We start from the raw sequence: 22,449 nt of genomic DNA on the forward strand, positions 1-22,449 counted from the left end.
TATCACCACTGCAAATGTGTGTATGTCTGTGCATGCAACTGAGTTTCAAAAAGTAATACATTTACTGTATATGATCTGTTCTGAGATTCTTTATTCATCTTTTAAAAATGTTGGTGGGGGGGGCGCCTGCATGGCTCAATCCGCTAAGTGTCTGACTCTTGGTTTCAGCTCAGGCTTGTGAGATGGAGTCTTTCTACTCAGTGCAGGCTGTGCTTGGGATTCTCTCTCTCTCTCCTTGTCCTTCACTCTCTGCCCCTTCCTCCGCTCTGGCTCTCTCTCCCTCTCCTTAAAAGAAATAAAATCTTCAAAAATGTGGGTTAGAATCCACCAAATTGATTTCAGCACTCTACTGAGGCCAGCTGATTTGACTGCAGACATCAGTGTCCATTTGCCCACTGATTCATTCATTCAACAAACATTGAGTGAGCCCTGCTTTATGTTAGGCACGTTAGCATCAGGCTCCAGTTGCAGATAACAGATACCACTGGGCCTATCTAGCAGAAAGAGATGTAGTAAGACAGATGACTGGGGGCTTACCAGACTGAGCCTCCAGGCACGAAACCCCCAAACCACTGCAGAACTGAGCTGCCAGGAAAGCCCCTACCCATCGGGAAGGTAGGATTCAGGAAGCCATTGTTGGTACCAGGAACACACACCTTAGCTTTGATCTCATGATCAGGGACCTACGGTCAAATGATTGCCTGTGTCTGCGATATCTGCCCTAGCCATAAAAGAGAATGCCTCCCCCACAAATTCCTCTGCTCCACTCACCTCCATGCCCATCAGTTCTTAGGCAGTGCAGGGGATCTTTATACCTAAATCACATCTGAAGTCCTGGGTGTGATAGTCTAATGTTTTGCTTTATAGTCCAGCTCTACGGGAAGGCACACCAGGAGGAGGTGGAACAGAAGTTAAACAAGCTAGTGGACAGCACAGGGACAAAATGTCTGGAAGTGGTACAGGTTACCTGGTGCGGAGGTACGTTTCTACTCCCTATCTGAAAACTTTTCAATTTTTACAGCTGCATGTCCCTTTGAATGCCAACACATGCCTTTTATTTCTATGTTTCTCTTTCATGTAAATTTAATATGTTGGATTTTTTAAAATTACAAATTTGATGATCAGGGTTTTTCCTCTCCTCTGGCAATTTGGTGGGGAAGTCCCATGCCCACAGCCTTCCCCCTTCCCAACTGTGCTGTTCTTATGCGCCCATCCTCCACTCCCTGGAAGGTCAACGAAAGTTGCTTTGTCAATTTCTTCTGACAACAATCAAGAGAGAATGCTCCAGCTGCTCTGTGCTAACAGTAACTTAAACTTGCTCTCTTCCCTGTAGACTCCCACGGTAATCATAGTTCCTTTCCCTAAAAGTTACAGTGGCTTCATAGACAGAACATGGTATCTGCCACTTGTGGAAACCAAGGCAAAAGGTGGTCCTGGGGAAAACAAGCAGATAGATGAGCTCCCCTCCCCTGTGTCCCTTGTTGGACCAAATTCACTCTCCCCTTTGGTCCTGGCTCTGTGCTCACCTGCCAGCTCCTATTTAAGAGAATACAATAAGAGGACTCAATGCTCAACAAATGTCTGTCTAATAAGTAAAGTGTGAAACAAATCACTAATAGTGTAATCTCATTTACCAAGACAGGGCTATAGGATATACAATTAGGTGTAGCCGTGGTAAAAGAAACTGCAAAATAAATGGCTTAATATAAGACAGAGGTTTATTTCTCTTTCTTGTAACATTACAAACATACATAGTCCAGAGCTGATATAGTAGCTCCAAAGCCTCGTGACCCAAGCTGCTCTGCATCTACAGGTACTGCTTTAATAAGCAAGGTCCAAGATGGCTTTCCAGCTGTTCCTGTTTCAGGCAACAGAATGGAGAATGGGGGAAGAAAGGGTGTGAATTCTCCTTTTTTTTTTTTAAAAAAAAAGATTTAATTAATTTATTTGACAGAGAGAAAGAGAGATCACAAGCAGGCAGAGAGGGAGGCAGAAAGAGAGGGGGAAGCAGACTCCCCACAGAGCAGAGAGCCCGATGCAGGGCTCGATCCTAGGACCCGGAGATCATGACCTGGGCTGAAGGCAGAGGCCCAACCCACTGAGCCACCCAGGCGCACCCTGAATCCTCCTTTTAAGGACTCTTGTATGCTATGGACCAGTCATATTCACAGGGCCAAATGTACCTGCAAAGGTAGCTGGGAAATGTAGCGTCCTACAGAAAAGGAGGCATGGCGGCAGTCTAGTAGTCTGTGTTCAATGTGTGTTTGCCAGGGGTATGCTTTCTGATTCCACAAAGTACATTCCCATTCATGCCCAAGAGTCCTGGCTCTAATCTCCTTAATCATGCAATCTCCATACCTCACCCTCTCTGCCTCCTGGACTCAGAGTTGACTCCAGCAACCCCCAGAATCCAAGTACCCAGGGTGATAAGAGAACTGAGAGGCCCTACAGTGAGGATTCATTTGCTTTTGTCATTGTCATCTCAGACTGACAGGGCTGAGCCAAACACAGTGCCCACACTTACACCCCTTGGAAACAGAAAATATTTGCCAGCCTCGTAACCAGAAGACATCACTGGAGCCCCGCCGTTAGCCTTGATGGTTCCAGCCTTAGGAAACACGATTCATTACAGTGTCTCTTCTCCACCTTCCAATAATGTGACCAGGGGTACCTCAAGCCTCGGGGAATTTCCCCTGAAGTTCCAACCTGGGGTCAAATCTGAGGAATCTGTTCACTCCCTTGGGAATAGCTGAGGTTCTCACCCTTGCTCTAGCCACTTGGACCTTCTGGTGCTCCCTGTAGAACACCAGGAAATGGCAAAAGATGTAATCCAAGTTCATGAACTCTGCTCTCTTTCTCTGTCTTCCTTCCCTCTTTTCACTCTATTGTATGTATCTAGGCCACTGCTTCTCAGACAACAATACACCAACTATTTTAAGAAATCTCATTTCTGTTTTTCTATTATTATTTGTTTGCTCTGTTCTCATTCATTTTGAAGTCTCTTACTCATCAGCAGATAAGCTGTAGTAAGTGCCAAACATTTAGGAGAAAAATATCTATTCACTTCACTTTTCCTCCCAATTAAGGAAAGACAGGCATCACTGAGTTTTGGCTGTGGGACTCCCTGGCCCAACTCAAGGACATGAAGTGTTTTAAGGTGGCAATGACTGAGAAGCTTTGGGGTGGAGGACTAAGAGGAGAGGAAGACAGCGGAGAGGAAGGGGGACCTCTCAGGCTGGGGTGTTGATTTATCTTTTGACTTAGTGGGGCCAGGTGTCATGGAGGAGGAAAGCTCTCTATCCACTCACTTTTTATTTCTCTCAAAGGAAACCATATCTTGTTCCAGGACATTCAAGCGGCTCTAGTTTCCTGTGGGCAGGGATCACAGACATTAAGCTCCCACAGTGAGTGTAGCATTGCAGAATGTTTTGTTCTCATTCTCATTTTGAAAGAAGAGAACCGACCCAGTGACGGGACCCAGGCAACAAGCATTTTTTGTATTTGTTACCTATCGTTGCGTAATGAAATACCCCAAAGCTTAGTGGCTTGACCCATCATTTCTTGTTTTACAGTCTCTGTGTGTCAGGAATCCAATCACAGCATAGCTGGGTCCCGTGGCTCTGGGTCTCTCACAAGGTTACCGTCAAGGTAACCTTCAGGCTTGCGGGGGGTGGATCTGATTCCAAGCTCCCTCAAGTGGTGGTTGGCAGGTCTTGGTTCCTTGCAGGGTGTTAGACTGACAGTCTCTGTTCTTCACGAGCTTTGGTCTGAGTCTTGCCTGGGTTCCTTGCCACATAGATCTCTCCATAAGACCTCTTGTAGCATGGCAGCTGTCTTCATCGTCATGAGCAAGTGAAAGGCAAGAGAGAGTAGAAGCAAGATGGGAGCCATAGTCTTTTGTACTCTAATCTTAAAAGTAACAGTCTCAGGGTGCCTGAGTGGCTCAGTTGTTTGCCTGCCTTCTGCTCAGGTCATGATCCCAGGGTCCTAAGATCAAGCCCTGCATTAGGCTCCCTGCTCGGCGGGAATTTTGCTTCTGCCTCTCCCTGTGCCCCTCCCCCTGTTTGTGCTCTCTTTCTCTCTCTCTCTCTCTCTCTCTCTCAAATAAATAAATAAAAATCTTTTTAAAAAATTGGTATATATATATTTTTTATTCTCTTCCTTTGCCATCTTCTGTTGATTAGAAACAAGTCACTAGGTCCAGGTCACATTCAAGGGTGGCAGATTACACAAGGGCAGATTACACTAGTCATATTTAGGAAGTGGAGGTCATTGGGGTCATTTTAGAAGGCTGTTTACCACACTTACCAGCTATTATTATTGGAGAGTGATAAAAGTTATATTTGCTGGTGATTAAAAAAAATCCTATTTTGCAGAAGATAAATCGATCTCTCTCCTTTACTTTGTTTCTTCACTCATAACCGCAACTCTGAAGTCCTTATTGCTTTGGGCTCAGGGAGCAGTTAGTGGTAACATGTGAGCTGAGAGGGAAGGAGATGCTTTCCTTTAAGACTTAGCAGCACAAAGCTACGGACTCTGGTCCCGTTTGCTTGAGAATGTTGTGCTGGGATCCTGCTGGAAATCATCTTGTGGGCACAGCTGAAGTTCCCTTGTCCTGTAACTGACAGTCTGGCTAACTGTCATCTAACAGCAAGCCAGCCCCTACCATAGTCCCATCTGAGGGAAACTGACTGGGTCCCTTTTGATAAAATTCTCTGCCTTCCTTCCCTCTTCTCACTCTATTGTGTGTATCTAGGCCACTGCATCTCGAACAACAATACCTAAACTATTTTAAGAAATCACATTTCTGTTTTTCTATTATTATTTGTTTGCTTCTTGCTCATTCATTTTGAAATCTGTTACTCATCGCCAGAGAAGCTGTAGCAAGTGCCAAAGGCTTCCCACCCTGAGGAGCTCCTCCCTTTCTTTCCTCTTCTCCCCTCTCCTCTTCAGAGATCCAGTCAAGCCCCTCTGTTCTCTGAAGCCTTTTCAGAATCAACTGAAAAGATGGAAATTTCCTTGGAAATGTAATTGCCTGAAGGTAAAAGAAGGTAAGGAAACAGCTAACCATCTGAAAGGAAGCCTGAGGGAAGAGAGATGATGGCAACTCTCAGTTATGAAATTTCTCTTCTCCTTGAAAGCCAGCCTCTGTAGGCGGAGACAGATGCATTGAGCTTCTGAACACACAGCAGGTGTTCCATTAGTCCTGGTTGATCGATGCCCCCTGTTATGGTTCTTAAACATTCACAAATTCTTTGCCACTCTTCTCTTCAAAAGGTAGAGCCTGGGGTGCCTGGGTGGCTCAGTCGGTTAAGTGTCCGACTCTAGATCTCAGCTCAGGTCTTGATGTCAGGGTCTTGAGTTCAAGTCCTATGTTGGGCTCCATATTGGGCATGGAATCTACTTTTTAAAAAAAAGATTTTAAAAAATGTTTTAATGTAAAAAATAGTAGAGCCTAATTCTCCCTGCCTTAAATGTGAATCAGCAAATCACTTCTAATGAGTTGAATATAGCAGAGTGATAAGGTATGACTTCTGAGGTTAGGTCCAAAAAATTATTGCAGCTTTTTCCCTGCTTTGTCTTGGATGAACCGCTCTCAGGGAAGCCAGCTGCTACGTCATGAGGTCTCCCAAGCATCCCCGTGGAGATGCCCACATGTAGGGAAATTGAGGCCTCCTACCAAGAGCTAGCATCAGCTTGCCAGCCAGATGAATGAGCCATCTTGGAAGTGGATCCTCCAGCCGCAGTCAAGCCTCTGGATAACTGCAGCCCAGGCCAAAAGTTTGACCACAATCGTAGCTTGACTGAATCAGCACTGCCCAGCTCAGGTGCGTCTGGACTCCTAGGGGAGATAACAAATGCTTACTGAGGTTTTAAATTGCTAAGAAGGAGAGAGCTAGAAGGAGGTTGAAGGAGAAAAGGATTTTGCTTCCTGGTTCTAGTGAGTGCTACTGGGAATCTCCAGCTTCACCAGTGCCCGATGCCTGGTGCCAGCAGCTAGCAGCTTCTCCCGGCACTGCCCACCTTGGGCAATAATGTAAGTGGTGTCACTCCTCCCCTTTCAGTGTTTGCAGCTTCTCCAGCCCCTGCTGTACACTTGGCTTGTCTGGCATGAGGCTCCTGCAGCAGTCACAGTGTCGAGCACCAGGCTTCCATGGTACATAGAGGCTAGCTGCGCCCAGTAGACAGTTTTCTGACTCTTTTTTTTTTTTTTAAGATTTTTTTATTTATTCATTTCAGAAAGAGAGAGAGAGAGCACGTGCGTGAGCCAGAGAGCAGGAGCAAGGGGAGGGGCGGAGGGAGAGGAAGAAGCAGGCTCCCCACTGAGCAAGGACCACCCCCCCATGCGGGGATTGACCCCAGGACCCTGAGATCATGACTTGAACCAAAGGCAGACGCCCAAACATCTGAGCCACCCAGGCATCTGGTTTTCTAGCCTTTGAGTTGGCACTTGCCCGTGAAGAAGTTTCCCTGGCATCCTAGAGGGCAGCTTTCTGGCATGTTCCACTCTCATGACAGTACAGCAACTTTTCTGCCATCTGGTGAGCCATAGGCTGTGTTCTCACCAAGGTCTGGGTTTCAGCTTTAGTGTGGATGGGGGGTGTCTCTTCCTTGCACTATCCTAAGCCTCAGCCCTGGAGGTAGGGCTGCTCCTCCATTTATAATTCATGTATTCTTTACTGCTTACTAACCAAGTCTTTTGTTACTCTAATCCTCTGGTGTCATAATTATATTAAAATTACCCTGTTCAGATCAGTGTGTGGTTTCTCGCCCTTGATTGGACCCCGACGGACACGCAAAGTTTGGTCATAGTTGTTACACAGCCACAAATAACCAAACCACCCCTCCCCATCTCATTGCCTGCTGCCAACTCCCCTTTCATTGCCATCAGCCAATTGCAATCTTGTGCCTATGCAGAGCAGGCTCTTCCTTCAAGGCTTTATAAGGAGTCAAATATGATCTTCTACAAAAAGAACAAAGTTTATAAGATCAAAGAGTTAATTGGCCAAATGCTGAATGAAAGGTTCAGATACAGAGTGCTACAGAAAGCAGCAAAGGCTGGTTGAGGAAAGCTCTAGGCTGCAGTAGGACGTCATTCAACTCTGATGACACTATAGGACACAGCCCAATGGAAAAGAGAGGGCATTGTAGCCATGGGGAGCATTGTATCAAAAGCTTAGAGGCAAGCCCCCACCCGGTAGGATTAGGTGAGCAGTGACTACTAGTTCCCTCCAGTTTGGCAGGAGAAGAGATTTTATATGGTAGGCTAGTTGCAAGCAATAGGACCAGATCATGAAGGACCTTAAATACAAAGCTAACTCATTTGGTGCCATCACGTTAAAAAAGGGTGGGGGGCAGTAGCCCAGTCTTTGAGGACAGAACTCAACCTACTTTTGGTATAAGTACAATTATACTTGTCAGATGATGAAACTTGGCTTTGGGTTTGAGAAAAAGTTCATTATGACAGTAGGGAATCCCTGAATGTTTTTGAGGATGATGTAATGTGGGGTTCTGAGATTAGCCTAGAGTATGTTGGGCTGGAGAGAATGGATAACAGAAGTAGAAAATGATACCCAAAAGTCCTGATGGAGGGCATAGGGTAGCAGCAGTGGGAAATAAAGAATTTGGATAGATGTGGGATGTTTGGAATGGCTGGTTGGATGTGGTGGAGAGAAGTTGAAGGTGATGCCCAATACTTAGCTGGTGACATGGGAACATGGGGAGTGGGATGAGGGGTGGATGGATGAAGTCCTGGGTCAGAAATTCAGTGGGGACATATGTCCTTAAGTAGTTCAGTCCAAAATGGACCCCTAAAAACCAGAAGCACTGTCCTTCTCAACTGCCACAGATTCTGGTTTAGAATCCATGGTCCACTCCCATGGGGTTCAGCCCAAGGAACCGGAAAGCAAAAAGCCCAAGACTAAGGGGTTCTAACCCTATTCTGGCCCCAGGCTAATCATGTAACCTTGAGCAAGTCACTTTCCCTCTTTGGGTTTGTTTTTCCCTTCTGCAAAATGCCAGGGTTGGCCTTGGACTAGACTGTGGTTTTAAATCTTGCCTCCGAAGAACAACAGTGTTCCATATCTGGGCCAACATGTTCTCCCTCCTGAATCAAGTAGTAGCAGATGAAACACTCCAATTTTAGGGTTTTCTCCTAATGATTTCTTAAGCCATCAGCAACCATCACTGCTTGTTTTCCAGCAAGGGCTCAAGATCACACAATGAATGAACAAGTGGGAAATGCAATGAAAATAGGTGAAATCAGATAAAATCAGAAAATTGGCGACCATATTTGGTTTGACAGTCTTCTTGTTTCTAGAGGCTTCATGATTATGGTTTTTATATGACTCACACAGTCACTCTGGTTTTTAAAACTAAGTTCCAGTGGCATTTCAGGGGGGCTTTTAGAGGGTTCTGGGACTCCCCAGTGCCTGTAACCCAAAGAAACTGGAGAAACCTCAGACGTGATGCCCTAAGGAACTTTCCAGTGCCGATCTTTCACTCTCTCAATCTTTGATCTTTGATGAATAACTCTGCATGCAGAACACTGGAACATTAATGAATGTTCCCATTCATTAATTCCTACGATCCCCATATAATCCTCCCAACAGCCTCATGAGATAAGTACTGTTATTATATTCTTTTTCTGGAAGAGGGGAAGCCTGAGGCTCAAATAGGGTAAATGGCTTGCCCAAGGTCAAACAGCTAGTAAGTGACAGACCTGGGATTTGAACCTGAGAGTCTGATTCCAGAGCTCTCACTCTTCCAGTTGCCTGCAGTCGCTATAATTCATGCCGTCACCAAATACTTTCAGTTCTTTCTTGGACACATGGTAAGACTGATCTTCCCTATGCCCTTTGGCTAGCAAAATGTGAGCAGAAATGGGGAGCATCATTTCTGGTCTAACTTTTAAGAGCCAGGGATAACTGCCACATTCCCTTTTCCTTCTCTAGGAGTTGTAGATCACAATAAGAGCCCTTCTCAGCCTTGGTCACTGAGAGAAGATGATTTAAAAAGATACCTGCTCCCCCACACCCTGGCTGACCTGCTAGGGGCTGTGATAAATAACCTTGTCATTTTTTAAGCCACTAAGATTTGGAGGTGGTTGGCTGCTGTGGCCCAGGATAGCCCATCTGGAGGAACCCAGTGCAATACTGTCTCCTGTTGATTATCTTTGGCCTCAGTCCCCAAACATGCCTTCTCTCTGAAATTCCCTCTAAGCATTGGCTCCACATTCAAATTGGAAAAGCAGCAAGGGGAGAAGAGAATCTGTTTCCTTAACAGGGAAGTGGGGATGTGTTTTGGGAGATGTGCTCATGCTTTGACCTGCTCAGGAATGAAATCTACAGCCAGCCCTTGGAAGACCCTAGACAGAAACTGCTCCAAGATTTTCTCCCATAGTCATTTATTGGCTCTCCTTAATTATTTTCCCCGCTATTAAAGTAGGAATGACTGGGCCTGCAGGAAGAGGGCCGGACTCCCACATCCTGGGAGCACTGCAGGCTGACTATGACCTTGCAGGCCTGGATTTGAACTTCCTCCTCAGGGTGGATGACCAGGGCGAGCAGCCGATCTGCCAGTCGTGACTCATCCCCAAAGAGAGCTTCATGCAAAGATTGTTCATTGTAATGCCACTTCACAGCACGGTAGTGGGGTGAATTCCGGCCCTCACTTAGCCGCTCAGCAAACACCAGTACCTCAAACAGCAGACTCCCGGGCTGTGTGGACTGAAACAGGTTCAGGAAGTTGGAGTGCACCTGTGATGGGAGTAGAGAGACCATGGCAAAGAAATCCAAGACAAGTTCTGAAGTTCTCCCTCTTCCATCTTCCCATTGTCTCAACTCCCTAGTACACTCAAGTCTCAGTTTCAACCATATAGGAATTTTTTAGTTTTCCTTTCATTGTCATTCTCCAACATAATGGCCCTGCGGTCATAAAACTTGAGAGATAGGATCATAATATTGATTCTGGGAAACCTGTTGAGTCCAACATGACAGCTTAGCATGTGGTTGATTTTTATAAATATTTTGTGTGCTCAAGAGGAATATATGCTTACTAATTATAGAATGCTCTAGGTGTGTCTAATGGCTCAAGCTTATTTGTATTATTCACGGCAAATATACCCTTACTGGTTTTAGGATTTTATCTCTTAACTGCTGAAAAAATCTCCCAAATCTTCCATTGTGATGGGGGATGTGTCAATTTTTCCTTATAATTATTCAAACATGAGAAAGAAGGAAATCCTGCCATTTGTGACAACATGGGTGAACTCTGAGGACATCATGCTGAGTGAGATAAGCCAGACAAAGAAAGGCAAATATTGCATGGTGTCACTTATTGGTGGAATCTATAAGTACATAAGTAAGTAAGTAAGTAAATAAATAAATAAATATTCACACTTGGAAACAGAGTAGGAAAGTGGTTACTAGGTGCTGGTTGTGTAGAAGAAAGAGGGAGACATTGGTACAAGCTATAGATTGAATAAGGTCTGGGGGCACCTAGGTAGCCCAGTCAGTTGAGCATCCAAATCTCGATTTTGGTTCAGGTCATGATCTCAGCGTCTGAGATTGAGTTCTGTGTTGGGAGCCATGCTGGCTGTGGAGCCCGTTTAAGATTCTCTCTCTCCTTCTACCCCTCCCTCTGTAGTTTGTGCTCTCAATCTCTTTAAAATTTTTTTCGAATAAAGTCTGAAGATCTAATGTAAAACATAGTGATAATAGTTAATAACACTGTATTAGATAACTGAAATTTGCTGAGAGTAGAACTTAAATGTTCTCACACACACACAAAGATACATATGTGAAGTGATAGATGTGTTCATCAACTACATGATGAGAATCCTTTCACAATGTGTCTGTGTGTATGTATATATATAAAATTGCCACTATGTTTAAATATTACATTTTGTCTCTTCGCTGTATCTTACTAAAGCATAAAAAAAAAGGAAAATATTTCCTTGTCAGTTCATATAAGTTTAGAGTTCCTTTATCCTTCTGAACCATCATTATGCAGTGACCCTGTCTATCCTAATAATGGTTTTTGTTATAATTTTTCTCTAATATGAAAATACCTACATTTACTTTTGTTTTGTCACCTGGATTCCTGGCTCAGAGTTCAGAAAGCCCCTTAAAGAGAATCCCCCTCTCAACAAAATGAACTCTCATTCTATTGGGAGAATGGAAGAGGGGATGGTTTTCAGTATATCTAGCGCAAAGGCAGGAAGAGAAACGAGATGATCTTGTGAGGACTGAGTCTGCCTGGGGTATCCATGATTCTTCCTTCCCTAGGATGTGAGTTGGTATCCATTAACCTTTCTTCAGTTCTGTTCTCACCTGGCAGTTGAGAATATCATACAGAAGGTCATTCTTCTGTGCCAGGTAGCTCAGCAATCGTATGGCTTGCACCTGAATAAAAGAAAGAGTAAAGCATGAGAAGGCAGGTCAAAGTGGGCCCGAGTAGGGAAGGCACAAATCTCCGCTCCTCCCTCTAGGTGCTAGGCCAGGCAGGGCGGGTCAGGAGGGGCGGAGCCAGGGCCATGGTCCTTAGGCACCTGTGCCAGGATATAGTTGGACTGCAGGATCTCCATCAAGGCAGGCATCACCCGTCGCAGCTGTGGATGTACGTAGTCAGGCAGTGGGAGGCTGTTGAGGAGTCTGAGGCCTGCAACATGGAGCTCCGAATCCCAGATGGTAGAGATCAGTTCCAACACCTTGATGGTGTGTTCCTGGTGGGGGGGGGGTCGGGTAGAGGGGATGAGGAGGGAAGGGTCTGCCTTTATGTGGTGATCCCCAACACTATCCCAACCTCTGCGTTCACTCTTCCCTACCCCTACCTATGATGCCCAAGCCCAAACCCAGTAGACCACTCTCTTTAACTTAAACTCTCAACATGACTTGACCTAGTTGGCCACACCTGCGTCCTGCTTCTCTTCCACGAACTCCTTTCCTGGTTCTTCTGGTCAACCTCTCCTTCTCTGTCTTCCTCACTCTTTCAGTGATATTATCCAGACTCAGTGTTAAATACTGTTGATGCTGGTGCCTTTCAAATTTCTGTCTCTATCCCAAACCTTTCTGAGAAAACTCAGACATATTCTGGTGTCAATTCCACTTCTTATCAGAAGCCTTTTTTCTTTCTCCCTTCCTTCCTTCCTTTCTCTTTCGCTCTCTCTTAGATTTTATATTTACATAATCTCTATACCCAACACGGGGCTCAAAGACACAAATCCAAGATCGAGAGTTGCACGCTCCCCCGACTGAGCCAGTCAGACTCCCCTTCCCAGAATGCCTGCTCGACCTCTCAGAGTTAACACATACCCAACCCCCAAACCTGCTTCTCCCATCACCCTCCCTGCCTCTACTCCCTTCCCCCTACTCAGGTCAAAAGTCTGTAATCCTCTTTAACGACTTTCTCTTCACACTGCTTTTCTAGTCCTTCAGAAAATTCTGTCAGTCCTACCTTCAAAATCTGTCAACAGGTTTTGTCAAGATCCATTGAGGTCTATCAAGCTGCGTCTACCACCTGTTCCAAGCCACCATCAGTTCTCACCTGCATTTCTCCAATAGCCTCCTGTCTCCCGGCTTCCATCCTCCCCCATCTGTTTCCAGAACAGCAGGCATGTTAGACATGTCACTCTTCTGCTCATGTCCCTAGTTCATTCAAGGTAAGGGCTAAAGTCCTTCCAGTGGTTCACGAGGTCCAATATGCCCTGCCGCTCTCCCCTTACAATGTCTTTGACCTCATCTCCTATTCTCTTCTTTGCTCCCACGGTTGCTGTCACAATGGTCTCTTAGTCATTCTTTTGAGCATGCCAAGTACACACTTATCTTGTTTTTGCACAGGCTGTTTTCTCTACTTAGAATGCTCTCCCTTCCAGATAGTTAGAGCTCACTCTCTTACCTCCTTCAAGACTGTGCTTTAATGTCACCTTCCCAGTCAGGCCTTCCCCAACCACTACCCTTTTTAAGACTGCAACCACTCCCCACCCAGCCTTCCTTATCCTCCATCTTTATTTCATTCTTCTCCACAGCACTGTCACAGGCAACACACTTTTTATTTTGAAACTTTTTATTTTTGAATAATTATTAATTCTCAGGAACTTGCAAAAATAGCGTAGACACATCCTGTGGGCTCTTCCCCCAGATTCCCTCAATGGTTAACCTTATGTACTTACATACAGTATCAACACTGCATATATCAGTACTGGTGCAAGGTGTCTGTACCGTCTTTTGTCATTTTGTCACATATGGGGATTCATGTAACCACCACGGCTGTCAACAGATTGTTCCATCAGAGTTGTCCCCTCACCACAGAGATTCCCCTCATGGGACTCTGTTGTAGTCACATAACCCTCCCCCGCCACACACACCAAAACCAGCTCTACCCATTGGTAACCACTCATCCATTCTCCATCTCTGTAATTTCGTCCCTTCGAGAATGTTACATGTTGAGTCCTGCTTTGTGACCTCCTGAGATTGGTTTTTCACTCAGTAGAATGTCCTTAAGATCCAAGTTGTGGTATCAATATCATTCCCCTTTATTTCTGAGGAGTGGTCCGTGGTGTGCATTTGCACAGTTGAACCATTTATCTATTGAGGGACACTTTGTTTCCAGTTCTTGACTGGTACAAGAGGGGTGCCAACAAATAATTGCTTATGGGCTTTTGTGGGGACGAGTTTTCATTTCTCTAGGATAAATGCCTCAGAGTGCAACTGCTGAGTTGTTTGGTGAATGTATTGTTTTTTGTTGTTTTTGCTTTTTAAGTGGGCACCACGCCCAGCAAGGAGCCCAGCGCAGGGCCTGAACTTATTATGACCCTACGGTCAAGATCAGAACTGAGATAGAAAGTCGGGTGCTCAATTGACCAAGGCACCCAGGCACACTGATGGTTCATTTTTTAAAGAAATGGCTATTTTCTGGAAAATGACTATTTTCCAGAGTGGGTGCTATATCATTTTACATTCCCACCAGCAACATACAAGAGAGTCCATTTCTATCTTCACCAGCACTTGGTATTGTCACCAATTTTGAGTTTGGACCATTTCACAGGCGTATAAGTGCTATCTCATTGTGGTGATAATCTGCATTTCCCTGACGCCTACTGATGTTAAACATCTTTTCATGGGCTTATTTGCAACTCGTAGATCTTCTTCAGTGCAGTATCTCCACGTTTTTTGCCCGTTTTCTAACTGGATTTTTTAACATTGAGTTTTGAGAGCTCTTTATATGATCTAGATAGGACTCCTTTGTCAGATATGTGCTTTGCAAATATTTCCGTCTACAGCTTTTCTTTTCATCCTCTCAAGAGGGTCCCCCACAAGGCATATGTTTTTAGTTTTGATGAAGTCCAGTGTATCCATTTTTTTTCTTTTTAGATCATGCTTTTGGTGTTATTTCTAAGAACTCTTCATCAAGCTCTAAGTCCCCCAAATTTTCTCTTTTGAAACTGTACCACCACCCCCATACCTGCCTCCTTATGGCCCTATTTTTATTTTTCTCCCTCCATTTGTTATATGAAGCGTACTGTATATTTCACTAATTTGTGTATTGCCTGTCTTGCCCTGCTAGAATGTAAGTTTCCCCCGGGGAGGGGGATCTTTCCTCCTTGCTGTTGCATCTCCAGCGCCTGAACAAAAAGTAAGTGCTCAATATACATCTGTTCAATGAACAAAAGGATCTTGGCTTCTGAGAGGCAAGATGCTTAGGAAAGACAGACAACCCCACAAGCTATATTTTTTGTGAGCCACATAAAAGGAGGGCTAGAATCCTGGAGTATTCACAGTATTCCCATTAGTACCAGTTTCTGCCTGCCCCAACCCCTTCCTATCCGCTGAAACCTGAAGGACAGTTAAGGGTGTAAATCGTCTGGGTGGTGTTTCAGGCAGAGGAAACAGCAGGTGTAAGGCCTGGGGTGCGGGAGAGCATGAAACATACAGTATAAACGGCTAGGACTGCGGCAGGGAGGTGGAGATCATGCTCTTTATGCTGAGAGCCCTGAGGAATACCAAGCGAGGAGTTGATGGGATCAGATCCCTTGGGATAGAGTGGTCTGACTTAGGGAATGGGGCAAGGTCCATTTTGGACATGCTGGGATAGAGGGTCCCTAGGATATCTAAGTGGAGGGGTTGGCCCTGGATCTGGTGGTTTAGGGAGAAAATAGAGGTGGACAGCAAGTGGAGACCAAGACCTTCCCCCCCCAAAAAATGTATTTTCTTTATATTTTTAGGTAGGCTTCACCCTTAACATGGGGATTGAACTCATGACCCCAAGATCAAGAGTTGCATGCTCTGATGACTGAGCCAGCCAGGCGCCCCTCTCCAAAAAAGCTTGTTGCCAAAAATCAAAGTGTGAGAATACAAAATTTGGGGGAGAAAATATAATGCAATGGGAAGACTCAGGCAGAGCTGATAGAGTGTGTAAATCTTGAGAAGTTGGGTGTACACGGTCCCCCAGCCATCCCACTCCTGCATACGGATCCTAGAGCAACTCCTCTGTCCTAGAGGGAGATGTGTATGAGAAGCCTCATGACACAATGCGGAAACAATTTCAGGGCCCACCCACAGGCAAGTGGATAAATATAATTGCAGGATATTCATGAACTAGAGCTATATAGCAGTGGAAGATGAGGAAACAGCTCTCCACACCAAAAAAGGTCAATCCTTCAATGCTGGGGCAGGGGGAGAGGCAAACCACAGACTACCAACTGCGTACTTCCAGTTTTATGGAGCTTAAAAAGTCCCAAATGGCATTTTGCCTATTCTTGACATTTTGCCTTGCCCTGATAGAATAGGATACCTGAATATACAGCCAAACTATACAGAAAGTCAAGGAATCGATGCACAAAACATGCAGGAAATAATTGTCTCTGTTTGGGAGGTATAGTTTGGAATCAGGGAGGGTCTCTGGAACACCAAACCTGTTGGCCAAGTTCTAGTTCTCAGCCATGCATTTTGTTTTATGGTTCTTTCCACGGTCCATATATAAAATGTTAAGTCTTCAATATTTTACTGATTTTTCATTCAGGAGAAACCAATTGCTAGAGAGAAATTTGGAAGTCAAGGAAGGAAGAGGGGTTCTTTTTTGGAGGGGATTGTTTAAGATTGGAAGAATGAGAGCATGTTGAATCCTAATGGGAGGGAGTAGAGGGGAGGCCATTTCAAAGAGGCTAATTAAGGAGAGAGGCCATTAAAGAAGGGGAAGGGATCCAGGACTGAGACGAACGCTGATCCTAGACAGGAAGAAAGCCATGTTTTCATAGCATCAGGAGGAAAGGATGGATGGGGAAACAAGTAAGCCTGGGACCATTTCGTGGCTTCTGTTTTCTCTGTGTGGTGGTAGTGAAGGCATCCATGGCTTAGTCACCAGGATCAGAGTAACACAGTACAGGGGTGGGGGTTGGTATATCTGATCCTTGTCCCTGGTTTTAGGCACAGAACTCCTAAAATCCTTGCATTTGGGGGGAGGGGGTGCCTGGGTGGCAGTCATCTGGGCATCCAACTCGGTTTCGGCTCAGGCCACGATCTTAGGGTCCTGAGATGGAGCCCTGGGTCAGGCTCTGTGCTCAACACAGTCTGCTTGAGAGTCTCTGCTTCTCCCTCCCACTGTCCCTCCCTGTGCTCTCTCTCTAAAATAAATAATATCTTTTTTTAAAATATCCTCATAATTGCCCGATAGAAGATCCTTTTATTATTCTCTTAGTTACTCCAAACCTTATGCTCATTGGGTGACTCTTGGTGGATGGTAGACAGCTTCCGGATGGGGGCACTCATGGCTAGAAAGGCCAAGCCATGACTAGGGGGTTGAAGGAGGAAGGGAGGGGTTTGAGATTGAGTTTGCTTACCAATGGCCAGTGATTCATCAATCACACCTACATAATGAAACCTCGATAAATACCCCCAAACGACAGGGCTCAGCAAACTTCTGGGTTGGTGAACACATCAAGGGGCTAACACAGTGGCTTGCCTAGAGAAGGTCCAGAAGCTTTTCACCCTTTCCCCCCATACTTTGCCCTACATGACTCCTCCATTTGGCCACTCCTCGGTTGTACCTTTCCTAATAAACAGGTAAATGTTTAAGTGTTTTCCTGAGTTCTGTGAGTCATTCTAGTGAATTAGCAAACCAGAGGAGGAAGTCTAAATTTATAGCCGAATATACAGGCACTTGTGACAAGCATGGGAAATGGGGGAGGGGGGGAGGTCTTGTGGGACTGTCCGTTGTCCTTTACCCATGGGGTCTCTGCACTAACCCCAGGTAGACAGTGTCAGAATTGAGTTGAATTGTTGGACACCCCTACGGGTGTGGTAGAATTAGTTGGTATCAGAAAGACTCTCTGTGCTTTCTGCTGTTTAGGGCTCAGAGACACTCCAGCACCCCAGTTCAGTTTCAGCCGGAGAGTCAAAGACTGATGACCCCCGAGGGTCTCACTTACTACAAAGGAAAAGCTTATTTCTGGATCACAGACTCAGACCCAAACAGCTTCTGAAACATGACCATTTGCCCTATGCCCATTAAGGAACCCATGGACTATGGACATCTTGTGTGCTCTAATCCATCACTTGCCTCTGGGCTCACCTGGATTTTGAGCCTGAATTTTCTGATGCCAGAGAAAGCTTTAAGTGTGTTCAGAGCTTGGATTTTGACACTGTTGTCCTCGTCATCCAGCATGGAGCCCACCAAGCTTATGTCATCAGCAGTACAAGAGGAGGCCTGCAGTGGGCCAGGAGAGACAGAAGAGGCAGGAGAAGCGGGTGTCCTGGGCCCACTGCATCCACCCCCCACGTCAACAAGACCCCTCAGCACAAGCCCTCCCGCCATTGGCCAGAGAGACAGGTCCCAGGACACAGTGTGGCCAGCCAGGAGGGTAGGGATTGGGCGTAGCCCCGGGGGGCCTGGGCTGGCTGGGAGGAGCCTCCTGCTTCCTTGCCCTCACCTCGGCCTCCAGCAAGTACACACAGCGCGTGATACTGTGCAGGATCATACTCTTGGCGTACTCATCCTGTTTGTACTCCAAGGAGTTGAGCAGCCTCCGGAGCTCACCCGAGTCCCGCCCGTGCCGCTCGCGCTCCACTGCCAGGCCTAGACAGCCACCCCAGCCCAGTTCAGGCTGCGGACTCAGAAGTGATCAAAGAATGGGGTTGGGAAGCGGGGTAGAGAGACCGGGGATGAGGCTGCCTTGCCTTTTCTGAAGATGCCTTCTTGCTCTACGCAGGACCCCCCCATGTACAGCTGAGCTGTGTGTGTTGCGAGAGGGACGCTATGTCTAATGCTGTGTCCTTCAGATTGTAAGTGTCCTAGTTTTGTATGTTTACTATAACAATTTGCTGGGCTACGGCAATCATGTGCACTTTTTCATCATAATCACTGCACGGCAGTGACAGCCCAACAGATGGCAATGAACAAGTCTTGCAGAAGGGTGCTTCTTCTGCGGACTAGTGGAGGCTCTCGGCATGCAGGTGGCCCAGCCTTCCCTTAGGGAGTACTGCTAATGCCAGGTGTCCAAGCAGGGGCATCCCGGGAGCTGGAGGGCAGGCAGAATCAGGAGACCCGCCAGATGAGGCCCAAGGATACACTTAGAGTGCCATCTACTCCCTGGGGGCTTGGAGCTAGCATCTCTACGGTGGGTTGGAGGCAGATGGAGAAGAGGAAGGAAGGACAGAGGAACTTGGAGGAGTCACCTTTGGGCCCTCCCACATTGGAGGCCTCGGGAGCAGGCGCCTCCTGGGGCAGAGCCCTCTCCCTAGGGCCCGCACACTCACGGGCGATGCAGATGGGTGAGGCAGTGCAGAGGGGCGGCTGGCATTTGATACCGGCCTTGATGGCCTTGTAGAGCAGATAGATGAACCCAGCACCTGTGGCCAAGCCCACTACACCTTTGCGGATGTCCATTTGCCCCAGGTACTGGGGGATGCTCATACCCATGTCTTCAGTGTGGCCTTGCACCCGGGTGGGAGCGAGGCCCAAGGCACCTGGCAAGGGCCTTCTGGAACCAGAACTCTGGCGGGGCCAGGAACCAGGATACCAGAATCAGAACCTGGGCAACAAAGGAAACTGGGGAAACGGAATGGAGGGCGGTGATCAGGAAACGGGGCAACCAAGAGTGCTTGGAAGGGGAAAAGGTTCATCTTCAGAGGCTGTTGGAAATGAAGCTCAAGACTCTAGGGGAATAAAAAGTCGGGGGGGGGGGTTGGGCGGGAAGGTCCCTCACATCCCCTTTCCTTTAGGGGAAGCAGGTTGGTTGTTGGGTCCCAGCAGGCAGCTCTAGACGCTGCTTTCTTCCATTAGAGGGCAGCAGAGGCCCAATTTCTGGCCTGGTTCTTTTGGAAGTTTCTGGGAGGGGTATTTGGGATATGCCCATAAGCAACACCTTTCTCTCACTGCAGGGCTTCCCATCTTTGATTTCCTCACCATAGATCCACTGCTGGGCCTCGAGGTGCTTTGCAGGCAGGGCCCCCTTCCATCAAGGGGAGCACTTCATAAAGTCCTGCAGTCCTCAGGCAAACCCATCATTTTCGGCAGCTGTAGTTCCCCTGTAGTAGGTAATATCTAACCGTCTGGCCAGAAGCTCTTGAAGGCAGCCCTCTCCGCATCTCCAACATCCGGTAAAGTCTTGCACTTAGGTGCTCAAATTATGACTTCTGTCATTCTTTGAGGACTTGAGGGCAGAACCATGACAAGAGAATCTGGGTACAGGGGCTCCAGGCCCATTTGGCCAGTGTGACCCTGGAGGAGGAAGGGACTGCCCCTGCCTGGCATAGTCTGTGACTGTTTGCAACTGGGGGGATCCACATTTATCATTCTCTAACTCCAGGATTACAATTTGGGTACGTGTATGCTTTTCCATGATGGGGACCTAAATCTGGGAGTAGCACAGTTCAGGGCCCCACACCCTAGCACCCAGCACACTGTCCCATTCAACCCTACAGGACGAGATGAGGCTTGAGGCCCCCTGGGGAGTCAGAAAAATTCCACTATTCCAGAAACATGAGAATCCCGCTTTGGAGGACTTGGTCTCTCTCAACAGGATGGGGCAGGTGAGAGCAGACCCTTCTCTCTTTTCCCCTTCCCTGCTTGTCCCCATACCCTGCAGCCTCGCCTTCTTATACAAAACAGGGAGGTGACAAGTCCCAAGCCTGGCTCAGGCCCAGAACCAGCATGGAGCATTGTTGGGCTTTACCTGCCTGGCTTTGAGCTCCTGCTGGAAGGTTCTAGGCTCCAGGCTACCTGGTCTTGAAGGAGGTGGGGAAGGAGGGAAACAGCATCCTCAGGCTGCTGCAGCCAGCAAGTCCTGCCTGCCCAGAGCCTTCACCCATCACACCCCAGGATGTAGGCAACTCCCAGGTGGCTGTTCTCTTTCCTTCCTCTCTACTGTTCTTGGTCCTCCTCAAGGTCATTCGTAGCACTCTACCCAGCCCCAAGGTGGGTGACTACTGCAAGGAGGGGTAACAGAGGCCCTTGGAGGTCTCCAGCTGCCATAAAACCACCTGTCATGCCCTATGAACTCCAGGCAGGAAATGGCTGCCTGATGGGACAGCTTTAGGTTTTAAGGCTACCCTAGTGGATCTGAGGCTAGATCCTTCAGAACAAGATTCCTGCCTTTCTCTGGGGTAGCACCCAGGGCTACTGGCCTCTCCAGTCTATGGACTTGATTCTGCAACCCTCGTTTCCTAAGCAAATGCTGTGCTTACCTGTTCTTTAAAGGTTTCCAAAAAAGGAGTTCCTTCTTGGCTTTAACACTTTTCGGCTACACCTAAGGCCCACTTCTTTTGGTTCTGCTCTCAAATGATGCAGAGGGATGGAGAGGCAGATGCCATGCCCAGAGTGACATTTTCATTAGTTTATAGCAAAGTAAAAAAAAAAAACAAACCAAACAGAGGGAAGTCCATTTGTTGGTGTGAAGTCAATGACTGTCCTTCCTTGGGAATGACTGCTTTTTATTTAGATGAGTCTTTCTTATTTTGGGAATTAAAATGCACTTGCTTTTATGAAATGATGATACTAATAGATGGTAGTTGTGTTTTGAATGTTCTTAGGGTGCCTAAATGAAAGCTGCAACTTTGCAGGAATGTGGCTTTTGTTTCCTTGCATTGTTTCTTCTGTCAAATGCAAAGATCTGGAATCACTGACTAGAGAGAAGTCTGAGATTCCATATACACACACTGTCAGCCTCCAAGTTTCTTACTTGCCTTCACCAAGGCAAAAAGTCCTGGGCTGCCCGACAACACACCTCTCTGTCATCTCGCCTAGCTTTCTACTTTCAAAGCTGTTGTTCCCATCACTGGCAGGTGCAATTTAGTTTAGTGAAGGAGAGGGGGCTCTAGCCAGATTACCAGGGTTCAAAACCAGTTCAGCCACTTAGTTTTGTGCTTTCTTTGTACCTGACTTTCCCTACCTGTAAAATGGGAATAATAATGTCTGTCTCATGGGGTTGTTTGTGAGGATTAGGTACTTGAAACCACCCAGCACGCAGAGCCCATCAAATGTCAACTGTAATAATTACCATTACAAGCGGGTTTCACCGGGACAAAAGTGTTGGGTGTGGGAAAGCAGTGAGTACACAGATGGTGGGCCTCATTGACACCTGAAAGACACATTATTCATCCCACCTACCCCTCCCACTCTGCTCATCTTCACGCTAATCAGTCCCAGCAACCCTAACCCATTCAATTGCCTTGAACAACTCTGGAGTCCCCTTTAAAGTCCTCCCCGCAAATACTTATCAGCCTATTCCCCACCTATGAAACCTCAAACTACCAGGTTCTGGTAATGAGTGTTTCAGCCTAGTTAATTAGAAAAGCCTAATGTACTACTGGGGGCCTACGGTGCAAGACACAGTGCTAGGCCATTATGATGGGGGACTCTGGAAGGGACAGCGCTTGAAGCCAAGGGGAAACTAGCGTATTCTATAATGAAAAGCTCACTGGAGTCCCGAAGGGCTTGGGTTTGGGCAAATTCCATAATCTGAGCCTCAGTTTCCTTCTCCGGAATACGGGTCTATTGACACCTACGGGAAGTGCCGCTGTCAGACTGAATTTGAGAACCTATGTTGTGACTCTCGGTGAACATGGGGCAATTCACACGTGTGAGCCACCCACCCCCCCGCCCCGGTAGAAAGCCAGAAAGTGGAGAGGCGAAAGACTGGGGGTGCCGCCCGCACCCTGACGTAGACCCACACTCTCCGAGACCGTCCCCTCCCCAGCTGGCGCTTACCCCGGCCCAGGAACCAGATTCGGGGGCCTCTTGGTAACTCGTTACTCCAGCGAAGGCGTGGGGACCGGGAGAAACGCAGCGAAAGCACTGGAAGAGGCGCCCCCAGAGGAGAAGGGCCGGGTTGGTGGGGGGGCGGAGGCCAAGCCTTTCCCCGCCCTGGGCCTCCCCTCCTCTAGCTCCCCCACCCGCCGGACTACCTCCTCCCCAGGCGCGCATCCGGCGGCGGGCACAGGATGTTCTTTCGCT

The 22,449-nt window shown here is 47.1% G+C and overlaps 1 protein-coding gene across 1 annotated transcript; it reads right to left on the reverse strand.

Annotated features, from left to right (window-relative positions):
* Positions 1-9,389: 9,389 nt before the first annotated feature.
* On the reverse strand, positions 9,390-22,007 carry ARMC12 (armadillo repeat containing 12). Its single transcript, XM_044254831.1, has 6 exons — positions 18,672-22,007; positions 17,927-18,072; positions 17,569-17,703; positions 11,552-11,725; positions 11,334-11,405; positions 9,390-9,758 (listed from the first exon to the last, which is right to left on the reverse strand). Exons 1-6 carry the CDS (start codon positions 18,913-18,915, stop codon positions 9,420-9,422), a joined length of 1,110 nt encoding a protein of 369 aa, XP_044110766.1. The 5' UTR covers positions 18,916-22,007; the 3' UTR covers positions 9,390-9,419.
* Positions 22,008-22,449: the final 442 nt, after the last annotated feature.

Source organism: Neovison vison, chromosome 1 (genome assembly GCF_020171115.1).
Source record: "Neovison vison isolate M4711 chromosome 1, ASM_NN_V1, whole genome shotgun sequence".
Classification (NCBI taxonomy): Eukaryota; Metazoa; Chordata; class Mammalia; order Carnivora; family Mustelidae; genus Neogale; species Neogale vison.

Coding starts and splice junctions, on each gene's coding strand:
- ARMC12 (XM_044254831.1), bottom strand. CDS start 18,915: ATGGGTATGAGCATCCCCCAGTACCTGGGGCAAATGGACATCCGCAAA. Junction 11,726..17,568: donor AATTCAGGCTCAAAATCCAG/GTGAGCCCAGAG, acceptor CCCCCCCACCAG/GAACACACCATCAAGGTGTT. Junction 11,406..11,551: donor CCAACTATATCCTGGCACAG/GTGCCTAAGGAC, acceptor TCTTTTATTCAG/GTGCAAGCCATACGATTGCT.